The sequence below is a fragment of the Mollisia scopiformis genome, assembly GCF_001500285.1.
Source record: "Mollisia scopiformis unplaced genomic scaffold LY89scaffold_28, whole genome shotgun sequence".
NCBI classification, from domain to species: Eukaryota; Fungi; Ascomycota; class Leotiomycetes; order Helotiales; family Mollisiaceae; genus Mollisia; species Mollisia scopiformis.
Window position 1 is genome coordinate 725,517 of NW_017263608.1, and position 17,792 is coordinate 743,308.

General features: G+C 47.6%; 7 protein-coding genes across 7 annotated transcripts; 4 read left to right on the forward strand and 3 right to left on the reverse strand.

Annotated features, from left to right (window-relative positions):
• Window positions 1-378: 378 nt before the first annotated feature.
• LY89DRAFT_277563 (uncharacterized protein) lies at window positions 379-789 on the reverse strand. Its single transcript, XM_018206429.1, has one exon. It carries the CDS (start codon window positions 729-731, stop codon window positions 468-470), a length of 264 nt encoding a protein of 87 aa, XP_018064155.1. The 5' UTR covers window positions 732-789; the 3' UTR covers window positions 379-467.
• Window positions 790-1,727: 938 nt separating this feature from the next.
• LY89DRAFT_788054 (acid protease) lies at window positions 1,728-4,242 on the forward strand. Its single transcript, XM_018223130.1, has 3 exons — window positions 1,728-2,238; window positions 2,287-2,795; window positions 2,842-4,242. The coding sequence occupies exons 1-3, from the start codon at window positions 2,198-2,200 to the stop codon at window positions 3,828-3,830; spliced, it is 1,539 nt and encodes a 512-aa protein (XP_018064156.1). The 5' UTR covers window positions 1,728-2,197; the 3' UTR covers window positions 3,831-4,242.
• A 1,041-nt stretch (window positions 4,243-5,283) lies between these two features.
• LY89DRAFT_675953 (uncharacterized protein) lies at window positions 5,284-7,178 on the reverse strand (the record flags this gene model as incomplete). The annotated part of the gene is made up of 2 exons (XM_018213545.1): window positions 5,284-5,716; window positions 5,767-7,178. 2 exons carry the CDS (start codon window positions 7,176-7,178, stop codon window positions 5,284-5,286), a joined length of 1,845 nt encoding a protein of 614 aa, XP_018064157.1.
• Window positions 7,179-7,444: 266 nt separating this feature from the next.
• On the forward strand, window positions 7,445-8,982 carry LY89DRAFT_761555 (glycoside hydrolase; the record flags this gene model as incomplete). Its single annotated transcript, XM_018221551.1, has 5 exons — window positions 7,445-7,684; window positions 7,742-7,802; window positions 7,869-7,996; window positions 8,198-8,249; window positions 8,300-8,982. 5 exons carry the CDS (start codon window positions 7,445-7,447, stop codon window positions 8,896-8,898), a joined length of 1,080 nt encoding a protein of 359 aa, XP_018064158.1. The 3' UTR covers window positions 8,899-8,982.
• A 343-nt stretch (window positions 8,983-9,325) lies between these two features.
• LY89DRAFT_788055 (uncharacterized protein) lies at window positions 9,326-10,137 on the reverse strand (the record flags this gene model as incomplete). The annotated part of the gene is made up of 2 exons (XM_018223131.1): window positions 9,574-10,137; window positions 9,326-9,521 (listed from the first exon to the last, which is right to left on the reverse strand). Coding segments are annotated over exons 1-2 (645 nt in total), but the record flags the coding sequence as incomplete, so codon positions are not given.
• Window positions 10,138-10,800: 663 nt separating this feature from the next.
• Window positions 10,801-12,283, forward strand: LY89DRAFT_740874 (uncharacterized protein; the record flags this gene model as incomplete). Its single annotated transcript, XM_018220647.1, has 2 exons — window positions 10,801-11,086; window positions 11,196-12,283. 2 exons carry the CDS (start codon window positions 10,801-10,803, stop codon window positions 12,281-12,283), a joined length of 1,374 nt encoding a protein of 457 aa, XP_018064160.1.
• A 4,377-nt stretch (window positions 12,284-16,660) lies between these two features.
• Window positions 16,661-17,717, forward strand: LY89DRAFT_724195 (uncharacterized protein; the record flags this gene model as incomplete). Its single annotated transcript, XM_018218877.1, has 4 exons — window positions 16,661-17,044; window positions 17,230-17,278; window positions 17,314-17,433; window positions 17,552-17,717. Exons 1-4 carry the CDS (start codon window positions 16,804-16,806, stop codon window positions 17,715-17,717), a joined length of 576 nt encoding a protein of 191 aa, XP_018064161.1. The 5' UTR covers window positions 16,661-16,803.
• Between the last annotated feature and the right edge of the window lie 75 nt (window positions 17,718-17,792).

Here is a 17,792-nt window from a genome sequence, read left to right on the forward strand (position 1 = left end):
CCTGGCAAGCAAGACGCTAGGCCTGGGTAGAGACTGCTGATCGAAGGGGCGGCTACCATGGAGTCTAGAAGAGTTTGTGGTATAGCTCCATACCGTATAGATTCTGTGCCCAGAGCGCAATTGCGAAACTGGCCATCGTCTATGCTTCCGTTCACAGCATATAGGAATGGAGTCTCCAAAGCTATTGTGACACCAGTTTGATTCGGCCGTTGGTCCATCCAATATCCTTGTGCGTTTGAATTGATATTGCTGAACGTTTCCAAGGTGGTAGAATAAGATGTTACATTGCTAGTGGCGGTCTGCAGATTCACTGCAGTAAGCACCCACGGGGTTCCGCAGACAAGTCGCCCATACTGGTTTGTTACTGCGGTAGCAGTGATTAGCTTAATCGTTGGGTATATATAAAACGCCACTGGGGATGTTCTGTCTTCTTTTAGATTCTCTCTCCTAAAATCCGGTGTGATTTCTCACATTGTCACACCCTGCGTTTCTGTACTGGTCCCATCTAGCATCTCAGCGAAAAGCTGCGCTGGAGCTGATCCTGCATTGTCATATAGCCTGACGGCATCGATACCGACATCCCGGTCCTCGACAATTGTTGAACTTAAGAGAGTCGTAGTACTAGTGATACTGGAATGAGTTGTTTTCCGAGAGATTGTAAGATATGTGGTAATGAAAACCATCGTCATGTATTGAACAGTCGTGATGCTGGTATAGTGTGGCCAATACATTTCAGTCACTGTATCTTGGACAGCAAAACAGCAGTTCGATGGGTCGTAAGTTGCACTGCTTGTTGAAATCGTCGACACATTTCCAAATGTAGCCGTGACTGCTTTGACACCGACAATTCAGAAAGAGGTGGAACTTTATATAGTGGAGTACTAACTTTCATATCCAAATATGCAAGGTATAGATAACAAGATACCAATGGAGATTTCGCCAAAAGCTGTTCGAAGCATCGCGGACACTTTTGACGATAACGACCCTGTTTTACAACATTCAAGCACTAGAACAAGAAACTCTGAAAAAAGAGGTAGTGAAGTTCCGATTGATAATTGGCAGAGCTAGCTTGCTTCGAAGAGAAAGAAGGAATAAGACGCGCTTTTGTGCGGCGTGATCATTACCTAGGTGAGATCAAGGCTGTAGAGCCAAGCAAGACGACAGAGCAAAAGAGCCGCAACGAAAAATGTCACCGGAGGTCTCTTGCTCCTGCCAAAATAGAATGTTCAGCTGAAAGCCAAGCAGTGACATAGAATCTCGGCCTTTAGTTTCCGGCAGGTACAACAGATGCAATTGGTCGCCTTCCACTAGTGTGTTACCTAGCATGGACAACATCCTCTCCCCTTCTAAGACGTACATCGGTGTACTATCTCGTATTGGACGTAGTATGTATGTAACCTTTGCCGACCTGATGAAGAACGTGTCACACTTGTGAGGCCCGATACAACATGACGAGGCAGTAGATCCTGGCATCTTGCTTGTTGGATTGCAGGGTTAACCCTACAGACGGAATTAACCAAGCTGAGAACCATATTTTTGCGTATGAGGTAGCAACCGGGTTGAGATATTCCTTTTGTGAATTGTTTTGCGGAATTGTTTTCATTACAAGTCCACTCGTGAGAACGAAAGGAGGTCACATATTTAGCGGCTTGGCAATCCGTGCTAGCCATATACGGATTGTCTACATCAACCACATCCAAGTCCTTCAACCCGCAAGATAATTGATATGCAGAAAATTCGTACTTCATACTTCATAAAATTGCTGGATTCCCTTCGATTTACTACTACCCTTCACGCTGCTTCACCATTCCTTCATTCACCATGCGCATCTTCCACGGTTCACCATGTGCTTACAGCCCCGCAGCACAAATCCTAGACGGGAAGGAATACCACGGCGTCCTTGTACGATGACTAGAAGCTTATCGAATGCATCACAGAGAAAGTTGTGCTTCGGATTTAGTGCCAAGCATACCTACAGGAGCATGTGCTCGAAGCTTTGCAACTCCTGGATCTCAAAGGCTCGGTTTCCCATTTTTGAGATTCGATCTTATGGCAATGACCTCTCACCTCGCACCATACCTTGAGAATGATACCTTCAACACCGCTTTAGAATACTTCTTGAGATTATAGGTTTCGGCGTCATCCTCTGGGCTAGTCACGTGTTGCCCATCTGGCGAGAGCGCAGGTAGAGGCACCGATGGCTCCGTCTCCAATAGTTGTGGCTCCTAGTCAAAATTGGTAAGTATTTCAATCTCATTTTTTTATCAGACCTGACACGATTGCTAGGGCTGGTAATGACGGTCCATGGTCTTCTTTTGAGATTCAAGTCGGGACTCCTGCCCAGAACCTGCAAGTTTTCATCTCAACGTCTGTCTATCAGACCCTAGTCGTCGCCCCAGAAGGATGTATCTCTTTCGATCCATCGAACTGCGCAGTACTTCGCGGAGGCGAGTTCTACCTCAATGCTTCATCAACATGGTCAACAAATACGGCGAACCTTTCAAGTAACATCTACCCTCTCCTGGTCGATACCCAGCTGGGCTACAACGGTCGAGCTGAGCTGGGATTTGATGTTGTTACGCTTGGTTGGAAAGGCTCGGGTGGTCCGACTTTGCAAAATCAGACTGTTGGCGGATTTGCGGCGAAAGACACTTACCTGGGGCTGTTCGGTATCTCTCCTCGGGCAAGCAACTTTACAACCTTCGACAATCCCATACCAAGCTATGTGCAGAATCTTCGCAATCAGTCGTTGATCCCAAGTATATCTTGGGCATACACAGCTGGCAATCAATATCGTGAGTCTCATCAAGTTTTGGGAACGCATAGTGACTGAGTGAGCAGGGCTGGATCAAGTCCTAGGCAGCTTGGTTCTTGGCGGTTACGACAAATCGAAATTGGTTGAAAACGATGTTACTTGGACTTTCAACTCTGAGGATTCTCAAGATCTTACCGTGCAAATCGAGTCAATCATTGTCTCGGATTCGACAAAGAACACTTCCTTGTTGCCCTCTCCGATTCCTTCTTTCTTGGACTCTTCATTACCGTACATCTGGCTCCCCGTTGAAGCTTGTAAGCTATTTGAAAAAGCTTTCAACTTAGTCTGGGACAATGTCACTGAGCTATATCTCGTCAACGATACACAACACGACATACTGCAAGCACAGAATGCCAGTCTTACGTTCACCCTCGGAAATCTAACAGCTGGGGTCTCTGTCAACATCACCCTCCCGTACGCTGCATTCGATTTGACTGCGTCATCTCCCCTCGTCACGAACACGTCTCGTTACTTTCCGTTGAAACGCGCCGCCAACGATTCACAGTATGTTTTGGGTCGAACATTCTTCCAGGAGGCATACGTAATTGCCGACTACGAACGCGGGAATTTCTCTGTGTCACAGTGCAACTGGGATGCGGAAGCTTCACAGGAAATTGTTCCTATATATCCACCAGGCGCCAATGGATCATTGACCGCTTTCCCAAAGGAGTCATCCTCATCGAAGCATAACTCACTCATAGTCGATTTACCGGCTGGAGTAGGTGCTGGTATTATAGTGACAATGCTCGTCCTCTTGGCCATTCACTATGGAAGGACCAAAAAGCTACAAAGACTCGAAGAACACACAACTCGGGATGAGACAAGATCACCACCTATCGGTTTAGAGTATCGGGGTCTGAAGCCAGAGCTGCATGCAGAAGAGATATTGCGTCCACAAGAATTGGAAGCAGAAAAGTCTCAATGGGTCGTGGAAGCTGATGGACATGAGCGGCAGATCTTTGAATTGTCAGCCAGAGAAGAGCCTTTTGCCGAGCTTGAAGAAGCTAGAAATTAACGAGGCTGCTTTCGATACAAATATTCTCGTAACAAAGATTCCAAACAACTCTACCTTGTAGAAGCTGAGGGTATACGGCTAGCCTAGGATGAGCCATATTCAAAGCTTCGAAACAAGAGTACCGCCTTTTCTAGGCGCCTCCCTCGCTCTTGTATCGATGACCGACAACTCAACTAAGGTCCCTTGATAGCCCGAGAAATATTTCTCGGGCTTTGGGGTGATCCATCGAAAGTACTTTAATAAAAATTTCAAGATCGTCAGCGTCTTGAGTCTGGAAGTTTACTGCGACTTTGAAGAGAGTCCGTTCTGGTAGTCGCCACTCCCTATCTCCTCGATTACTTCTTTGATTTCCTTAAATGTTCAGAATTTCAGCTCGTATTCTTGAATATCACTCTCAATCGCTTATACCAACACAATACCACTCATTTACCCAAACTTTGTCCCGCAGTTTACTCCAGCCGCTCCTAGCACAGTATTCCAGGCATACAATTGATCCGTTGTTATTCCATTGTTATTTGCCATGTCCCAACAGCCCGTTCCACTAGCAGCTTACGCGAACTTGTTACAATTACTCACGATGCCAGCTTGTGTAGGGCCAGGTGCTGTGATCCCAGTATTTGTACTACTTGGCTCTGTAAAATTATGGGTGGATGCTGTGTGTATCAATTGGAACCAAGCTCGAGAGCAAAGCCAACAGGTAAAGAAACATACTCTAGATATGTTCTAGAGCCAAGGAAGTGTTTTCTTGGCTTGGGAGTCTCCATCCTGAATTTTGTCCTCAGGGGCTCACCTAGCCCTTGACAGTTTCTCAGATTGGGCAGCGGACTTCAACGTGGCAAGGGACCCATTGGTGCGCGAAGCCGCTACTATATTCCTTGTAGAGTAATACCGGAGAAGAGTTTGGGTTATTCAAGAGATTACTGTTGCTTCTAAGGTTACTATTCTTTATGGCGGTCATAGATTTCGATAGATTGATGTTGCTGAGGTTCTTCGTGAACTACAAATGACCCAAATTGATTAAAAGAAATCTGCGTTTACAAGCGCGGGTCACGGTGTAATGCATCTTTTACAATTCAGAGATCAATATACTGGACGAAAGTCGATCAGTCTGCACAACGCTATGGTGTGGAGCCACTCAGTGTTGGCCTCAGACCCAAGAGACAAAACCTTTGCTGTGATCCTAGGGCAAAATTTTCGGTCGAGGTTATATCGGTAATCTCACCCATTGCTCAGATTGCTCAGCCACGGGCTGAAGGGCACCCTGATAGATATCATTCACGGGCATACCAGAAAAGCTCGGCGCATGGTTGACTTCCAATTATTTGCCTAAAATCGCTATTTTAGAGTTGGTAAATATGAACTATGTGAAGTGGTAGAGGGATTCTCTAGTATGTGGATTAAATCTTTAGAGCAGGAAGGACCACAAAGCGTGGGAGGATAGTCTCCGAGCTCTCTAGGTCTGCTTTGGTGGCAGCCACGAAGTCGCATCTTGGCCACCTTTTGATGTCACTTCGCCACTGGTAATTTTTATCGTAACCACCTCCTTCCTTTGTTCTCGCCCTTCCACTACTTCCAACGAGGGTGCATTGATTGCCGTTGGAGGAACCCCAGGCTTAGAGGTAGGGGTTTCGTTTACTAGTGCTGCAGACTCAGTCGGTGATGGGGTCTCGAGATGTATCTCCGCAACAGCATAATCTGGGCTAGAGGGGGAGGTTCCATTGGCTGACGATAGGGGGAGGGTATCGAGGTAACTGTCTTCCCGCTCAGTTAGATTTACGCTACGATGTAACGATGCTCTGCTTTCTGACTGATAGAAGTCTTGCTTTCCCGCATTTGTTAGCTTTGGGGTTAGAGCTGCAGGGAAAATTGATGGCTGGGAGAGAGGACTATCTTTGTCAGCCACCTTGAAGTGAAATCCTAGCTCTGGAAAACTTACCTTCTTAGAGCCTCCTTTACAGAAGGATACCCCACCTCACCAAACCCCAAAATCGAGGTAGAGGTGGGGAGTCCGGTGGAAGGTCCTTGGCCCGGAACCCCCTCCTCACTCTCCCCATCCCCCTCTCCACCCATATCAGCACAACCAGGCGTCGAAGAACTAGAGTATACTCTCCCCATATCTCTCTCCTTACCCTTGCCCTTCCACCTCGAATCCTCCCTATCACTCTCACTCTCACTCTCCTTCACTCCTTCACCATGCTCATACTGCCTATTCCTCAGCTCCCTCAATCTCCCATCTAATTCATTCTCCTTCGCAGAAGAAACACCATTGAAAGGTTCCTGAAGCAACTTCTTAAATATCTGGATATTCCTCGCTTTTTTCTCTGTCTCTTCTTGTTTCTTGCGTTCGCGCTCTTTGTAGCGTGCCCTGATGTCAGCGTCCAATCGCGTTTGGGTTGACGATGGTTTTGCGGAGACGCTAATAGGAAGTAATCTCTTACTCTGAGCAGTACTATTTGAAGCCTCCCCATTTCCATCACCCTTTATCGTAGTACTGTCAGATTTGCCCACCTCTTTTTCCTTCTCCTTCAAACTCTCCTCCTGATCAAACGCCAACCTCCTTGCCGCTGTTTCGGCAGCAGACAGTGCCGTAAGCGCGTTCTGCTCACTCGCATTAGCAGCCCGACCAGCAATGGCAACAGAGCGCTCATTGATGTCGGCTACCCTTCGAGCGGTGTTGGCGTTAACACCATTGATGGCGACTGTTGCTATAGCTGTGGCGGCGACGCAGACGATGCTCGCTTTGGTCCAGATGGGATCAAGGACTGCTACTGTGGAGTTGGCGACCTGGACTGCTATGAGTGGCAAGGACAATGCGGCTTTGAGGGTTTCTGTGGTTGAGGATAGAACGCGAATTGTGAGGGCTTGGCTGAATGATGGTGGCAACTTTCCATTCTTTCCTTGCGCTTTAGCCAAGTCGTTGCCACAGTCAGTATAATTATCTTTATTGACAAGTAGCTTTTTCGGAGAATTGTCTGATCCACTGGACTTCTGTACAAGCAGTGACGGTGGATCTTCGTCTAAATCGACAACAACAGGTTGGCTTTTCGATTGGGGAGATATGTCGGGGTTTGGTGATGTCGAAGGCCAAAGGTTTCCATGTCTGGAGAATCTATACAACTGCACAGTGCATTCCTCGCAGCGCTGGTGGTTACAAGAGAACTCTGGGCAGACGAGGACAATTTCGGTAGTCATCGGGCCGTCACCACACATATGGCAGAACCAGAACTGGTCGAATTTCTCTTGCGGCTTGCTTCCCCGCTGGTTGGTTCTCTTACCATCCGTGCCATCCTTCCTGTTGCTGCTGCTGTGATATTTGCTGTGACTTATATGGTAATGCCCACGAGGCATGATGGAAGCTTATGGTAGCTTGGCTGAGGCTAAAATAATTGCAGGGCTTGATTTATTTAGAGCTAAAATTGGATGACAACAGCTCGAGGACGTCTAGGTAGAAGTTTGTTTACTACTTGAGTACCATTTGAGGTGATTGCGAGAGAAGAAAAGAGATAAAGTTGCGAAGATTGGAAAGGCTAGCCCTCCAGGGCCGGGCGACAATGGGGCCGTGTTGAGAGTTGCAATTCACGTGAGTAAGCAAGGCAAATTCAAATTGTCAGATTATGTATAGCAGTATGGCGAGCTCGGCGGGGAACAGGGCGAGATTCATTGCCGGATTGAAGCAATTTATGGCTACATATGGTTTTGATGGAGTGGATTTGGAGTATCCACAGGTTGATGATCTCAGAGGCGCTGACGGAGATAAGGTCAATTGTGTCTCTTTGATCAAGGAGATGAAGGCTACTTTCGGGACGAGATACGGCATTAGCGTCACGTTACCGACGTCGTACTGGTGCCTCCAGGTAAGTTGCTCCCTTACTACCGCATTTTGAAGATGTATGCTAACACTTGGCTATCAGCATTTCGACTTGCCTGGAATTTATGACTCGATCGATTGGTTCAACCTGATGAGTTACGACAGTAGGTTTTTCATCATCCTTCGAGCTCTTCCAATCTAACACCGAGGCACAGTGCACGGAGTCTGAGATTCTGGGTTCAAGTTTATTGGTCCATTGGTACCGCCGCACACGAACATCACCGAGATCGAGGGTGGACTTGATCTCCTCGGGAGAGCTGGCGTTGCTCCCAGCAAAGTGGTTCTAGGACAAGGCTGGGTACTCCGATATCCATGAAATAAATGGCTAGATGCTGATACTTGTCTCAAGTACGGTCGAAGCTTCACCTTGCTGCAAGGGTTTCAAACCCGCTCTGAATGGGGCAGATCTCGTGAAGGATGCAGGACAACTGGCGAAAGATACCGCAGAGACTGCTCCCGCTCAGGCAGCTATTGACATTGCTTTTAAAACTTACTGTAGACTTGCTGTGCCAGCTTTCTTAGCGCCGTTGGAACTTCTATTCCAATTATTGGTAAGATAGTTCAGTAGTGACAAGAGGCACTTGTACTAAAAGCATTACAGGAGAGATTGCTGATATTGCCGAGATAGTAGCGACTCCAGCGATTATCGAATTGTGTGTAAAAGGTGTCGAAAAAGAAGGCAAAGCTGAATTCAAAGTCTTTGGGAAGGAGCACACCTTGGATATCAACAAACCAACTGATAAACCATCTGCAACACGCCTAAAGGAGTCTTCTCACTCGACTGCTAGCACTAAGACTGCCTGCTCTAAAAAACCTCAAGCCGACATGGCAGCAAGGGAGATTGATGCGGATGACGACGATTGTCTTGATGCGCAGAAGAAGATGACAACAGAAACTGCAGACCACGCAGGGATTGGACCAGACTTCAACGGAGAGTTCCTCTGCATGTGGGCTACTGAAAGGCAAGCTTGTATGCATTACCGATCGATGCATTCAGTACATCCAGATAGCCATTATAATAGTATCACCTGTCCGTATTACTGGGTTGATGCCAAAGGCAGACCAGTTGTAGCAGAGTACAACAAAGGTCGCAAGGCAGCTGGTTGGTTTGCAAGATCCCATTTGGAAGCGCAAATTGCGAAAGAGACGAATGGCCTCCAGCACTGTTCCACGAGGTCAACGATGGCAGAGAATTCCTGAAGATCAAACCTGCACCTGTCACTCCGTTGACACGAGCTCAGTACGTGCGATACTTACCATTAACGGAAAATCAATTTGCAGGAGACTAGGTGAGAGCCCAAAATTGTCCAAAGATACCGGTATCATTGGATCATCTTAGTAAAATAAGCTATGAAATAGGCCCCAGAGGGAAAACACAATAGTCCATGCTCCGAGCAGAATACACCAGAAAAGTCGTCACTCTCAGATGGGATCCATTGATGCAAAATCTGCCTAACGATCGTGCCATTCCTTGAGTGCCGTTTTGCAACTTTCTCGGTTAAAGTTATCTGGCCATCCGTTTTCCTGAAAGATAGCACGCATTTCCTAAATGATATGAGTAAGTAAATCAGAGCTAGGGAGCTAGATTCATACTTTCAGCTCCCTCAACTGAGATTCGCTTGCATTGCCCTCCCACCAAAGCTGCCATCTATCCGTTGGCAAACAGATCCATTCTAAAGTCATAAATCTGTGCTGCCACTCTGCGAAGAAGTCCCGCAGCCTCATAGTCCGGCCCTCGCATTTGTCCCTCCAGTGGCGAGGATCGTCGACGGCGTAGTCTTGCTCATTTGGTAGGCACCATCCTTGGTACTCTGTGGCAGTTCCTATCGAGCCATCAGATACTACTTCTCGGATAAAAGGAATTTTCAAGCATGCCGTCAGTAGTATCAAACATCAGCCATATCCCATAAAGATCTACCCCTCTCGTCAGAGGCACAACCCAGGCAGGAAATTTGTCCTTGGACTGTGTAATCATCTTCACGCCCTCTTCAATCCTGTCAGGTTGGAATTTCTCCTCTCGATAATCGATCGGCTTCGTATCCCACGCAACGATGGATTCCTGACCTCGTACTTGGCCAGGAGATGTCTTGAGATATGGCAAATGTCTGAGGAGCTCAATAACCTCCTCGGATCTCTTCAAAGGAGCGAAGTTGGATTCCGTTATGGATGGCCAGCCTTCCGGTGGTGGGTAGAGGAGATCACTGGGCTCGATATGAGGCAGCTTGATCATGTGTTTGTAGAAATCTGTTACGGTCGCTATGATAGCTTCACGATCATATTCTAGCTTTCCTTCAACTCGAGGGTCTGGTGAGAGAGCTTGAGACATGACGGAATGGGCGACGAAGGTTTCTTGCTATGAATATACAGCTTTTCTGGGAAACACGGCAGACGATCGATGCTCTTTGTTTGAGCAGTTAAATCAGCAAACTATGAAACCCATATTCACCAACTACATTTATCCAACATATCTCGAACGCTTCCATTGAGGCTGAATTGTGCCCCATCTGTGGCACAGCCAATCAGTGCCACGGGATATTGCTCACGTGCGTGGCTTGTAATCCTTCCCCCTTTCTGCATGCTTAGCGCGGCATTAAGCGAATATGGTTCGCTTAAAGAAGGCAACTGCCAAGCCTCCACCATTTGAGCAAAACGCCCTGCCACAGCCTTATACTCGGCGAACTGTCATGCATAGCTCGACACTTTGACATCTCTGGGCCTTTGGGCCAATCAGCACCTGCCACTGTTATCCGAATATCTGCAGGCTTTCGGAGGGGCGAATGGAACTGAAAGTTACACCGAGGATGATGGTATGCTGCGCACAATACTACCAGAATCACGAGTACTTCACACCATAGAGCTGTCTGAGCTGTGATTCGATGATGCACGCCAGCCCTTTCGGTGAACCACAGCGCCTCATTGGATATGTCTCATTTAGCTGCATCTTGGGCAGTTTTGGGGACTGACACCACTGGGCAGCCTCCGTTTCCCCTCTTCTCAATAAATACCTGCTCTGAGGCAATTCCAACGTCCGCCACATTCAAACTATACGCTACCAAGAGTCGATCGGCCGAAGATTGTGATTCTGTAGGTTTCAGTGCAACAATGTCGTCAAATGCTGGAATCCCCATCCATGGCAAGATCGACGATACCCATACGACGCTGATGAACGCTCAATATGCGCCGAACAACATTCCAACACCATGGCCGCTGGTTGTATTCAGCTTGCTCCTTTCATTTATTATCTGCTGTATTGGCGCAGCTGCAGCATTAATGTCAGTCGATCCACAAGGGATGTCAGCTAAATCTACGTCGATTCCTCTGAGCAGAATATCTGGCAAGAGGAAAGTAACTGTAACGAGCACGACCACAGTCACGGCAGTATCATACAGTAAGTTACCTTCAAAATAGTAATGCCATTGAGTTATACCCTAAAGAACTTGCGACAAGATGTCCTTCTCTTTGCCCCAGACCAGAGTTTACAGCTAACACCGACATAGAACCAAGGAGCCTACCCAGAACGATCATCTACTACCTGACCGTAGTGTTCTGCACCTTCCGTGCTATATCCGCCTTCATAATCGGACTAAAAAGTCTCCAAGACGACACTACTCCGCTCGCCGCCCCCTCAGTGATTCTCCTCGCCCTAATCTCAACCCAAATCATGGACTGCAACATCGGCCACAACCCTCTAACTCGCCTCATCCTCGAGCTCGACATAATCGCTCTGGCCATCTCCTTCGGAATGTCAGGCTATGCCCCCAATCACCACGAATGGTGGCCCCGCTACAGCACCATGAAGATCACCGATGGAAACTGCCCCGTTTACGCCGGGGACTGCATGTCCCAAGCCCCGCACTGGCTGTCCGTCGGGTGCGGCGACTGGAGCACGCCTACCAACTACGATAGTGGCGTCTCATACGGATATCCTGAGGTTTTCTATCTCCCGTACCAGAATACCGGGGATCTGAATGTGCAGACGGGAATGAATACCCTGCACGCTACGGAGATGACGATTATTGTGTTCGGGAGCGTATGGTGGTGTTTTGTCTTCTTCCACATACTCGACATATTTACCACGCTCGAGGATATCTTTAAACGGAAACCAGCCGGGACGTCGCTTGGCGGGACGTCGCTTGGCGGGACGTCGCTTGGCGGGACATTGAACCAACGCTCCATCTTCTCATCCATCAAATCGCTCCTCGCACCTCTGTCTCCCCGAGCTCGCCGCCAGCCCGCTCCAAGGAAGGTCGCAACGGCTTGGCAACAGTCGTACTACCCGTTAATCTGCGTACTCGGTCTGTTCGTAGCGTTTGTGGTCATGTTGATGAGTATTGGGGCACATGCAAGTCAGATGATGAAGAAGCAGCAAACGACGTACTTGGAGAGCTTTGGGCCGCAGGTGGGCACGAATTTCACAACGGACGGGAATGGGGTTATTACCGGGAGCGATTATTGGGGGAATGCGACGAGTTGGAGTGATTGTTTTGTGGTGAGGGCGCCGGGGAGTAGAAATGGGTTTTGGAGTGAGTGGGTGGAGAGTAATAGGAGAGGAGGCGCGTTGTTCAGGATTGCGGCGGGGATGTGATGGTGTGGGGTGTGGTTATTGTTAGTTGTGGTGGAGGACTCGAGTTTTGCTGAAGGTTCTGTATACCCCTCATTTTTTTGTTCAAATGTCATTTAACCAAGTCAGAATCATTCATAGTATTCACTGTGTCCTAAGCATTTTCTGTATTCTATATGTTCCAGCATCCTCTTCTCACTCCCAAAATCTTGAAAAGTCGAGTTGAAATCAAAATGGTTATGTGAAAGTCTTCTCATTTTGCTGGAAATCGCAATCACACAAGCCGAAATCTTAGCGTAATCTATACAGAAGTATGAGATTACGACTATCTAAAAGAATAAAGCCTTGTCATGGCTTTTTGTCTGAAATGTCGCAGACCGAAATCCAAGATTGAGAGCAAAGCGATTCCGTACATCGATTCCGTAAGTCGGAACTTTCTATTACATTGTACCCAAGATGAAGATATTGAGTAGTTTTGATAGCATGCCATGTATATTTCCATGCTAAGCTCTCGCCCAGTGGTCAAATATTGTCATTTCCTGCAATCGCTCTCGCAGCTCGTCCGTTTCTGCCGCAATTTCGCCTACAATTCATTAAATTCGCTAGCAAGCCGATTATTTTCAATATATTATTTTCTTGGAAACAAAACAAATTCGCCATAAAAGAAATCATCTACTTTACATATCCAAGACAATTACTCTTTCGCTTCATATTGAGAGCCAAAGGAGAAATCAACTGACGTCGGAGTTTGAATTAATTCGCATACTCCTTCGCCTTCGATTCTGATTTGTGGCCTCGGGATCTTCGTTGGTTGGTTGATGATCCATCTTCAAGCAACATACCGGAGCGTGAGGCATCATTTCCAGTCTGCTATCTGTAACACAAGCCTTGTCAGCTACGAGCCCCGGCCACCACCTAGCCACTACTTGAGAATCCAGTGAAGTAGGAGACCAATTTAAAATCATAGCAAAACAAACGCAAGAGCACCGCGTGAAGAGGAATGTATCGGGGAGTCGTGGGGAATGTGTAGGAACAGCCCTAGCCTAGGAATCGCACAAGGTGTGCAGGAATAAGTGCTGGATCGATCCGAGAAACGGGAGAGAGGTTGTATGTAGAGAAAGGGGAGCGTATCGAGAAGCATGTATTGCTGGGGATGCGTAAGAAGAGATATGTGCTGCGTCGCCGTAGGAGAGGCGTAAGAGGAGGTATACGCTGGGTCTTTGTAGATACATCTCATCCATATCCATGTCGGGGTGATTTACAGACGCACATTGAGTGGGAAACAAGCCTGGAACTATTGGGCACTACCAAATCAAACATCAGTCCGAGAAAAACTGGTTCTGCCTCAAATCTCACTAGAATTTCGATGATTGGTAGTATTGTTGCTGCTACTTACATCGTATCACTGCTCGGCATTCCTTCCATGCTCTGAGATAATCCCCTCCCGTGAAGATGAAAACAGTCCCATCCCCCAAACCCTTCAAATCCGAAACTTGATTTATAGATCTATTCACCTGCTTCTGGAATCCACACATTCACCTTCCGCTCCATCCCGCCCCATTCCCAGATCAATGTCTGGTCTTTAGACCTAGAATTTCGAAGTCCCAATGTTTGAGATCGAAGACTAAGAACTGAACGGAACGATGTTCGTTCCAGTCTTGCACATTGTGCAAATGTCTCCTTTGCTCGTTTAGATCCACTTTGAGATCAACATCAAAGTCCCAACTTCATCTTGACTTTTATAAGCACCAAATGTGGGAGCTGTGGACCAAACATTACATTCCAAGTAAAGTGTGAGAGTCTTGCGGGACTCTCAGTAGTTTGTAGAACTAAGCTGTCACTCCAGTACATGTCATCTGTATGAATTTATACCTACTCTCATAGACATTTCTCGACGATCGACCCTGGTTTGCATGAGCGCCATCTCGGTAGCCATCTCCCACTGGAACTTTTATCGATAGGCAGACACTCCTCCACGATTTTAGATGCTGAAGAAATCAGCCAATCAAAAAACTCGTATGTGGCAATGGGGCATACACACGATGTCTGGATTTCGAACCCCAAGCCACCATGCAGGTACATCGACCATAATCGATAGCCTCCAAAATCTCGCATAAAAAAGCGCATTCGCCACGTATGGCTTATTTTGAGTAAATTAACTTGCAATCAATCTGACCTCGCTCCTTAGATCATTTATTTAGAGGTCGTTGTTTGGAGACCTATTCTCGGAATTTGTGCGTTTTGCGCAACTTGCACAATATGCACTATTGCCGCTGGCATTGATGTGGATTCGAGAAATTTTCTGCTGAGAGATGTTTGACGTATGAACTGAAGATTGACTTGCACATTTGGAAGAAGGGCGAAAATCTAACTTTCAATTCTTGCACCTAGATAACTGCTTGCGAGGACAAAGCGATGAGAAAGTATGAAAGATTTCTCAGTGCCAAGCCCGTGATTGGAGATTTAGTCCAGAAATATAAAATCATATCAAGTGTAAGTGAGAGGGAATCGAGGGTCTCACTCATCTATGTAGTCTCGAGAACTAGAATATGAAACGTCGCTCTGAATCCAGTTCTTATCATAGAGCCAAGAACAAGGCAGAAGGAGAGCGTTGCCTTGTTAAATCATCTCTTCAATTCAGATAAACAATGCTGCCCACGAATTCTGCAGACGTGTGAAAAGACTCGAATCACACAGCGAAATCGGTAGGAACATAAACCGCAGCTGATCGATTCCATTCTGTGACTCCAGTGAGTTTTCGATAATGCCCGCAAGCAAAAATGTGAGGAAGCACGACTTCAAGTCTAGAGAAGTCAAAGGAAGAATGAAAGAGACTGAGAAAATTGCCAGAGTTACACAAGGGAAACAATCGCTTGAGAATCTCATGCGTATTTGTTCCTGTGAGCAAGACCTGAAAGTTGCTTAATCAAGCTCCAGAGAGCATTTTGTAGTATGAAGCTGGATCTGAACGCATCCCAACAATCAAGGGGGTAAATAGTTTGACGAGACTTCTCAGAATTCTGATCATACAATAGTAGAGGGAGATCAAGTTGGCTGAGCAGAAAGTGCTCGTAGTGCGATCATCTAAGGGCCTGAGAACGAGGTTTGAGAAAATAAAAGGCAGGATAGCGAAACTTTTGTGCACACGAACCTCTTTTCTCGAGGAAGCTTTCACTTGCAGCCTCAAGGATCGCAAAGCACTCATTTGAATCGCGTATCTTAGGAGCTCCGTGAATCAACTTTCGCCCGTGCTGATTCTCACCGAGTAAAGAAAATCTCAGACTCGAGCTCGATCCATCATATTCACAGGCGGCAACTATGCCAATTGCACTCACTCGACTCTGCCTAATGCACCAATCCGCTGAAGCCTTCCCACAGGCAAACACGGATTGAACAACAACAACCCCGCTTGAGCCTCGACGCCCAATTGACCTACCAATTCACGCAGGCACTCATTTCATTGACACCGAATCTCCACACCGTATCACCCCAACGCGGGGTTGTGCAACATCTCTCTGCCTAACAAGCCACCAACAGTAGCGGCATTGACTCACTCACTCGCCCCTCCGCAAAAGAAACCAAATTGGCGAGTCGAAAGGAAGAGGCTGAAACTAAACCTGTATGTACGAGCGCACTCGGTGTGACGAAATGAGCCTCAAGGGTTCGGATGGAAATGGGGAGTAGGGCTGTGCTCCCACGCCTTTCCGGATGCGGAAAATGAGGGTTTTGGCTGGTTTTGGGCTGACCGAATTGACGGATTTGGGGATATTTACGAAAGGAAAGGAATATACCGTGGTTGTTTGGTATTTGAGACGATTCGGGAGGCCGGAAGAGGTGACCGTGAATAGGCAGGCGGATAGGAGAAGGAATCGATGATGAGACTGGCCAGGCTAGGCAGCCTCTGAAGATCAAGTCGTCAAGGATGTGAATGAGATGAGATGAGATGAGATGAAGAGGAAGGTACTTCGTAGTGCTGATGCCGAGCGTGGGGAGGAATCTAATGATTCCTAATGCGAGATAGATAGGATTCGGCTTCATCGGGAAGGAGTCAGCACAAGACCAGGTCACAGGATCAGCACGTGAGTCGTCATTCACGTGATACGTGGTATAATTTGGAATTGTATCAAAATGAGCGCAAGTCGATAGCAGAGAGGGAGAAATATGTTTCAGAAATCAAGATCAAAGCATCAAACGATGTAACGTTCCGTCTATGCTATTTCTCTTTCTCGCTGAGTTCCGGGTCTGGTGATATCGAGTTAAAGTTATCGCGATAACCACTCCCGCACCTGCTTGCTTATCGATTACGGATCCGCTGCTGCTGTAGATCATACGGACGACGGATGCGAGGATGCGCCACCAGAACCCTCCTTGCATCGCGACGGGATGATGTACGGGAGCGCATGGCGAGAAAGTCTAAATCGTCAATTGGATCAGGTGAACGTCAATGATCAGTGGGGGTTTGTCAATTGAGTCGCGTTCGTGATCATGGTGACGGATGTCGACGAAGCTGATGGAGGGGTCAAGCTGAGACACTGGATTCTGGTATGGGTGAGCATGTGAATATGGATTGGGGGAGCGCAGACACCCGCATTCGCCAACGGAAAACCTGGTCGGGTCGTGGTGCTATTCTTGATCGCAATCGCCAGATGATCGTTTCACGGGGAGAGAGAGGGTCCGAAAATGATGGTGGTCTGGATGTTTCCTCGTCTGATACTCCTGCTCGGGAGATGAGAGGGAGGGGACAGAGCCGGGTCGTGTGGTCACAACGTGGCGATGGTGATACGTGTGCGTGATGCCTAGCTAGGTAAGGAAGAAGGGGAGAGTTGCCGCCATCACTCGAGAGCGAGGTACCGGACTGTATACTTGGCGCAACTCAATTGACAGTGGTGCGGTGTCGGTGCATCGACGATTGAGTTGCGGACTCCATCTCATTGCCATCATTATGACGAAAGTATTGACTTTCCCCCAAGTCGCAGGACACGTGGAGGGTTGTGAGCTGCGAATGCGAGGTGAAGTTTTGTAAGTACAGTCCAGTGCTAGTATGTACTGTACAGTACAGTAGCATGGAGAAAGCTGGCTTTGCAACACGTCGACCAAATGAGGCAACGCCATGGCAAGCCGAAGAAAGTCGTCCGGCAGCCTCAAGTTCTCAACATGTTCCTTTTGGTCCGCGGGTGCGTCGAAACATCGATCATGCCTGCGGGTGTGTCAATTGATATTGGATTCCTAGTGGTGCTTTCACACCCGAGAATGTTTGCTGCATTAACCCCCATTATTGCACACACCCAACAGGCACGGCAATAGCATTGATGGGATGGATGGGACATTTCTGGCAAGCAATGCGGGTTTGGGGTCCATGGTTGGGCAGAGGTGTGTGGAGGAGGAAGAGAAAGGCCAATTGATGGTGCCAACACGGAGGGTGAGCTGGATTGCAGAGAGGGCAGAGCAGAGTGTGTAGAGCAGCAGAGAGGCTGTGAAAGGGGGAGTGAAGCGTGTCTCCGGGAGAATATGTGAACAACGCGCAATTGCATCA

Excerpts from the sequence above, each read along its gene's own strand:
- LY89DRAFT_788054 (XM_018223130.1), top strand. The coding sequence starts at position 2,198 with ATGGCTCCGTCTCCAATAGTTGTGGCTCCTAGTCAAAATTG. Across the intron at positions 2,239-2,286 it reads GTGGCTCCTAGTCAAAATTG|GGCTGGTAATGACGGTCCAT; the intron begins GTAAGTATTTCA and ends CACGATTGCTAG. Across the intron at positions 2,796-2,841 it reads CACAGCTGGCAATCAATATC|GGCTGGATCAAGTCCTAGGC; the intron begins GTGAGTCTCATC and ends CTGAGTGAGCAG.
- LY89DRAFT_277563 (XM_018206429.1), bottom strand. The coding sequence starts at position 731 with ATGTATTGGCCACACTATACCAGCATCACGACTGTTCAATACATGACG.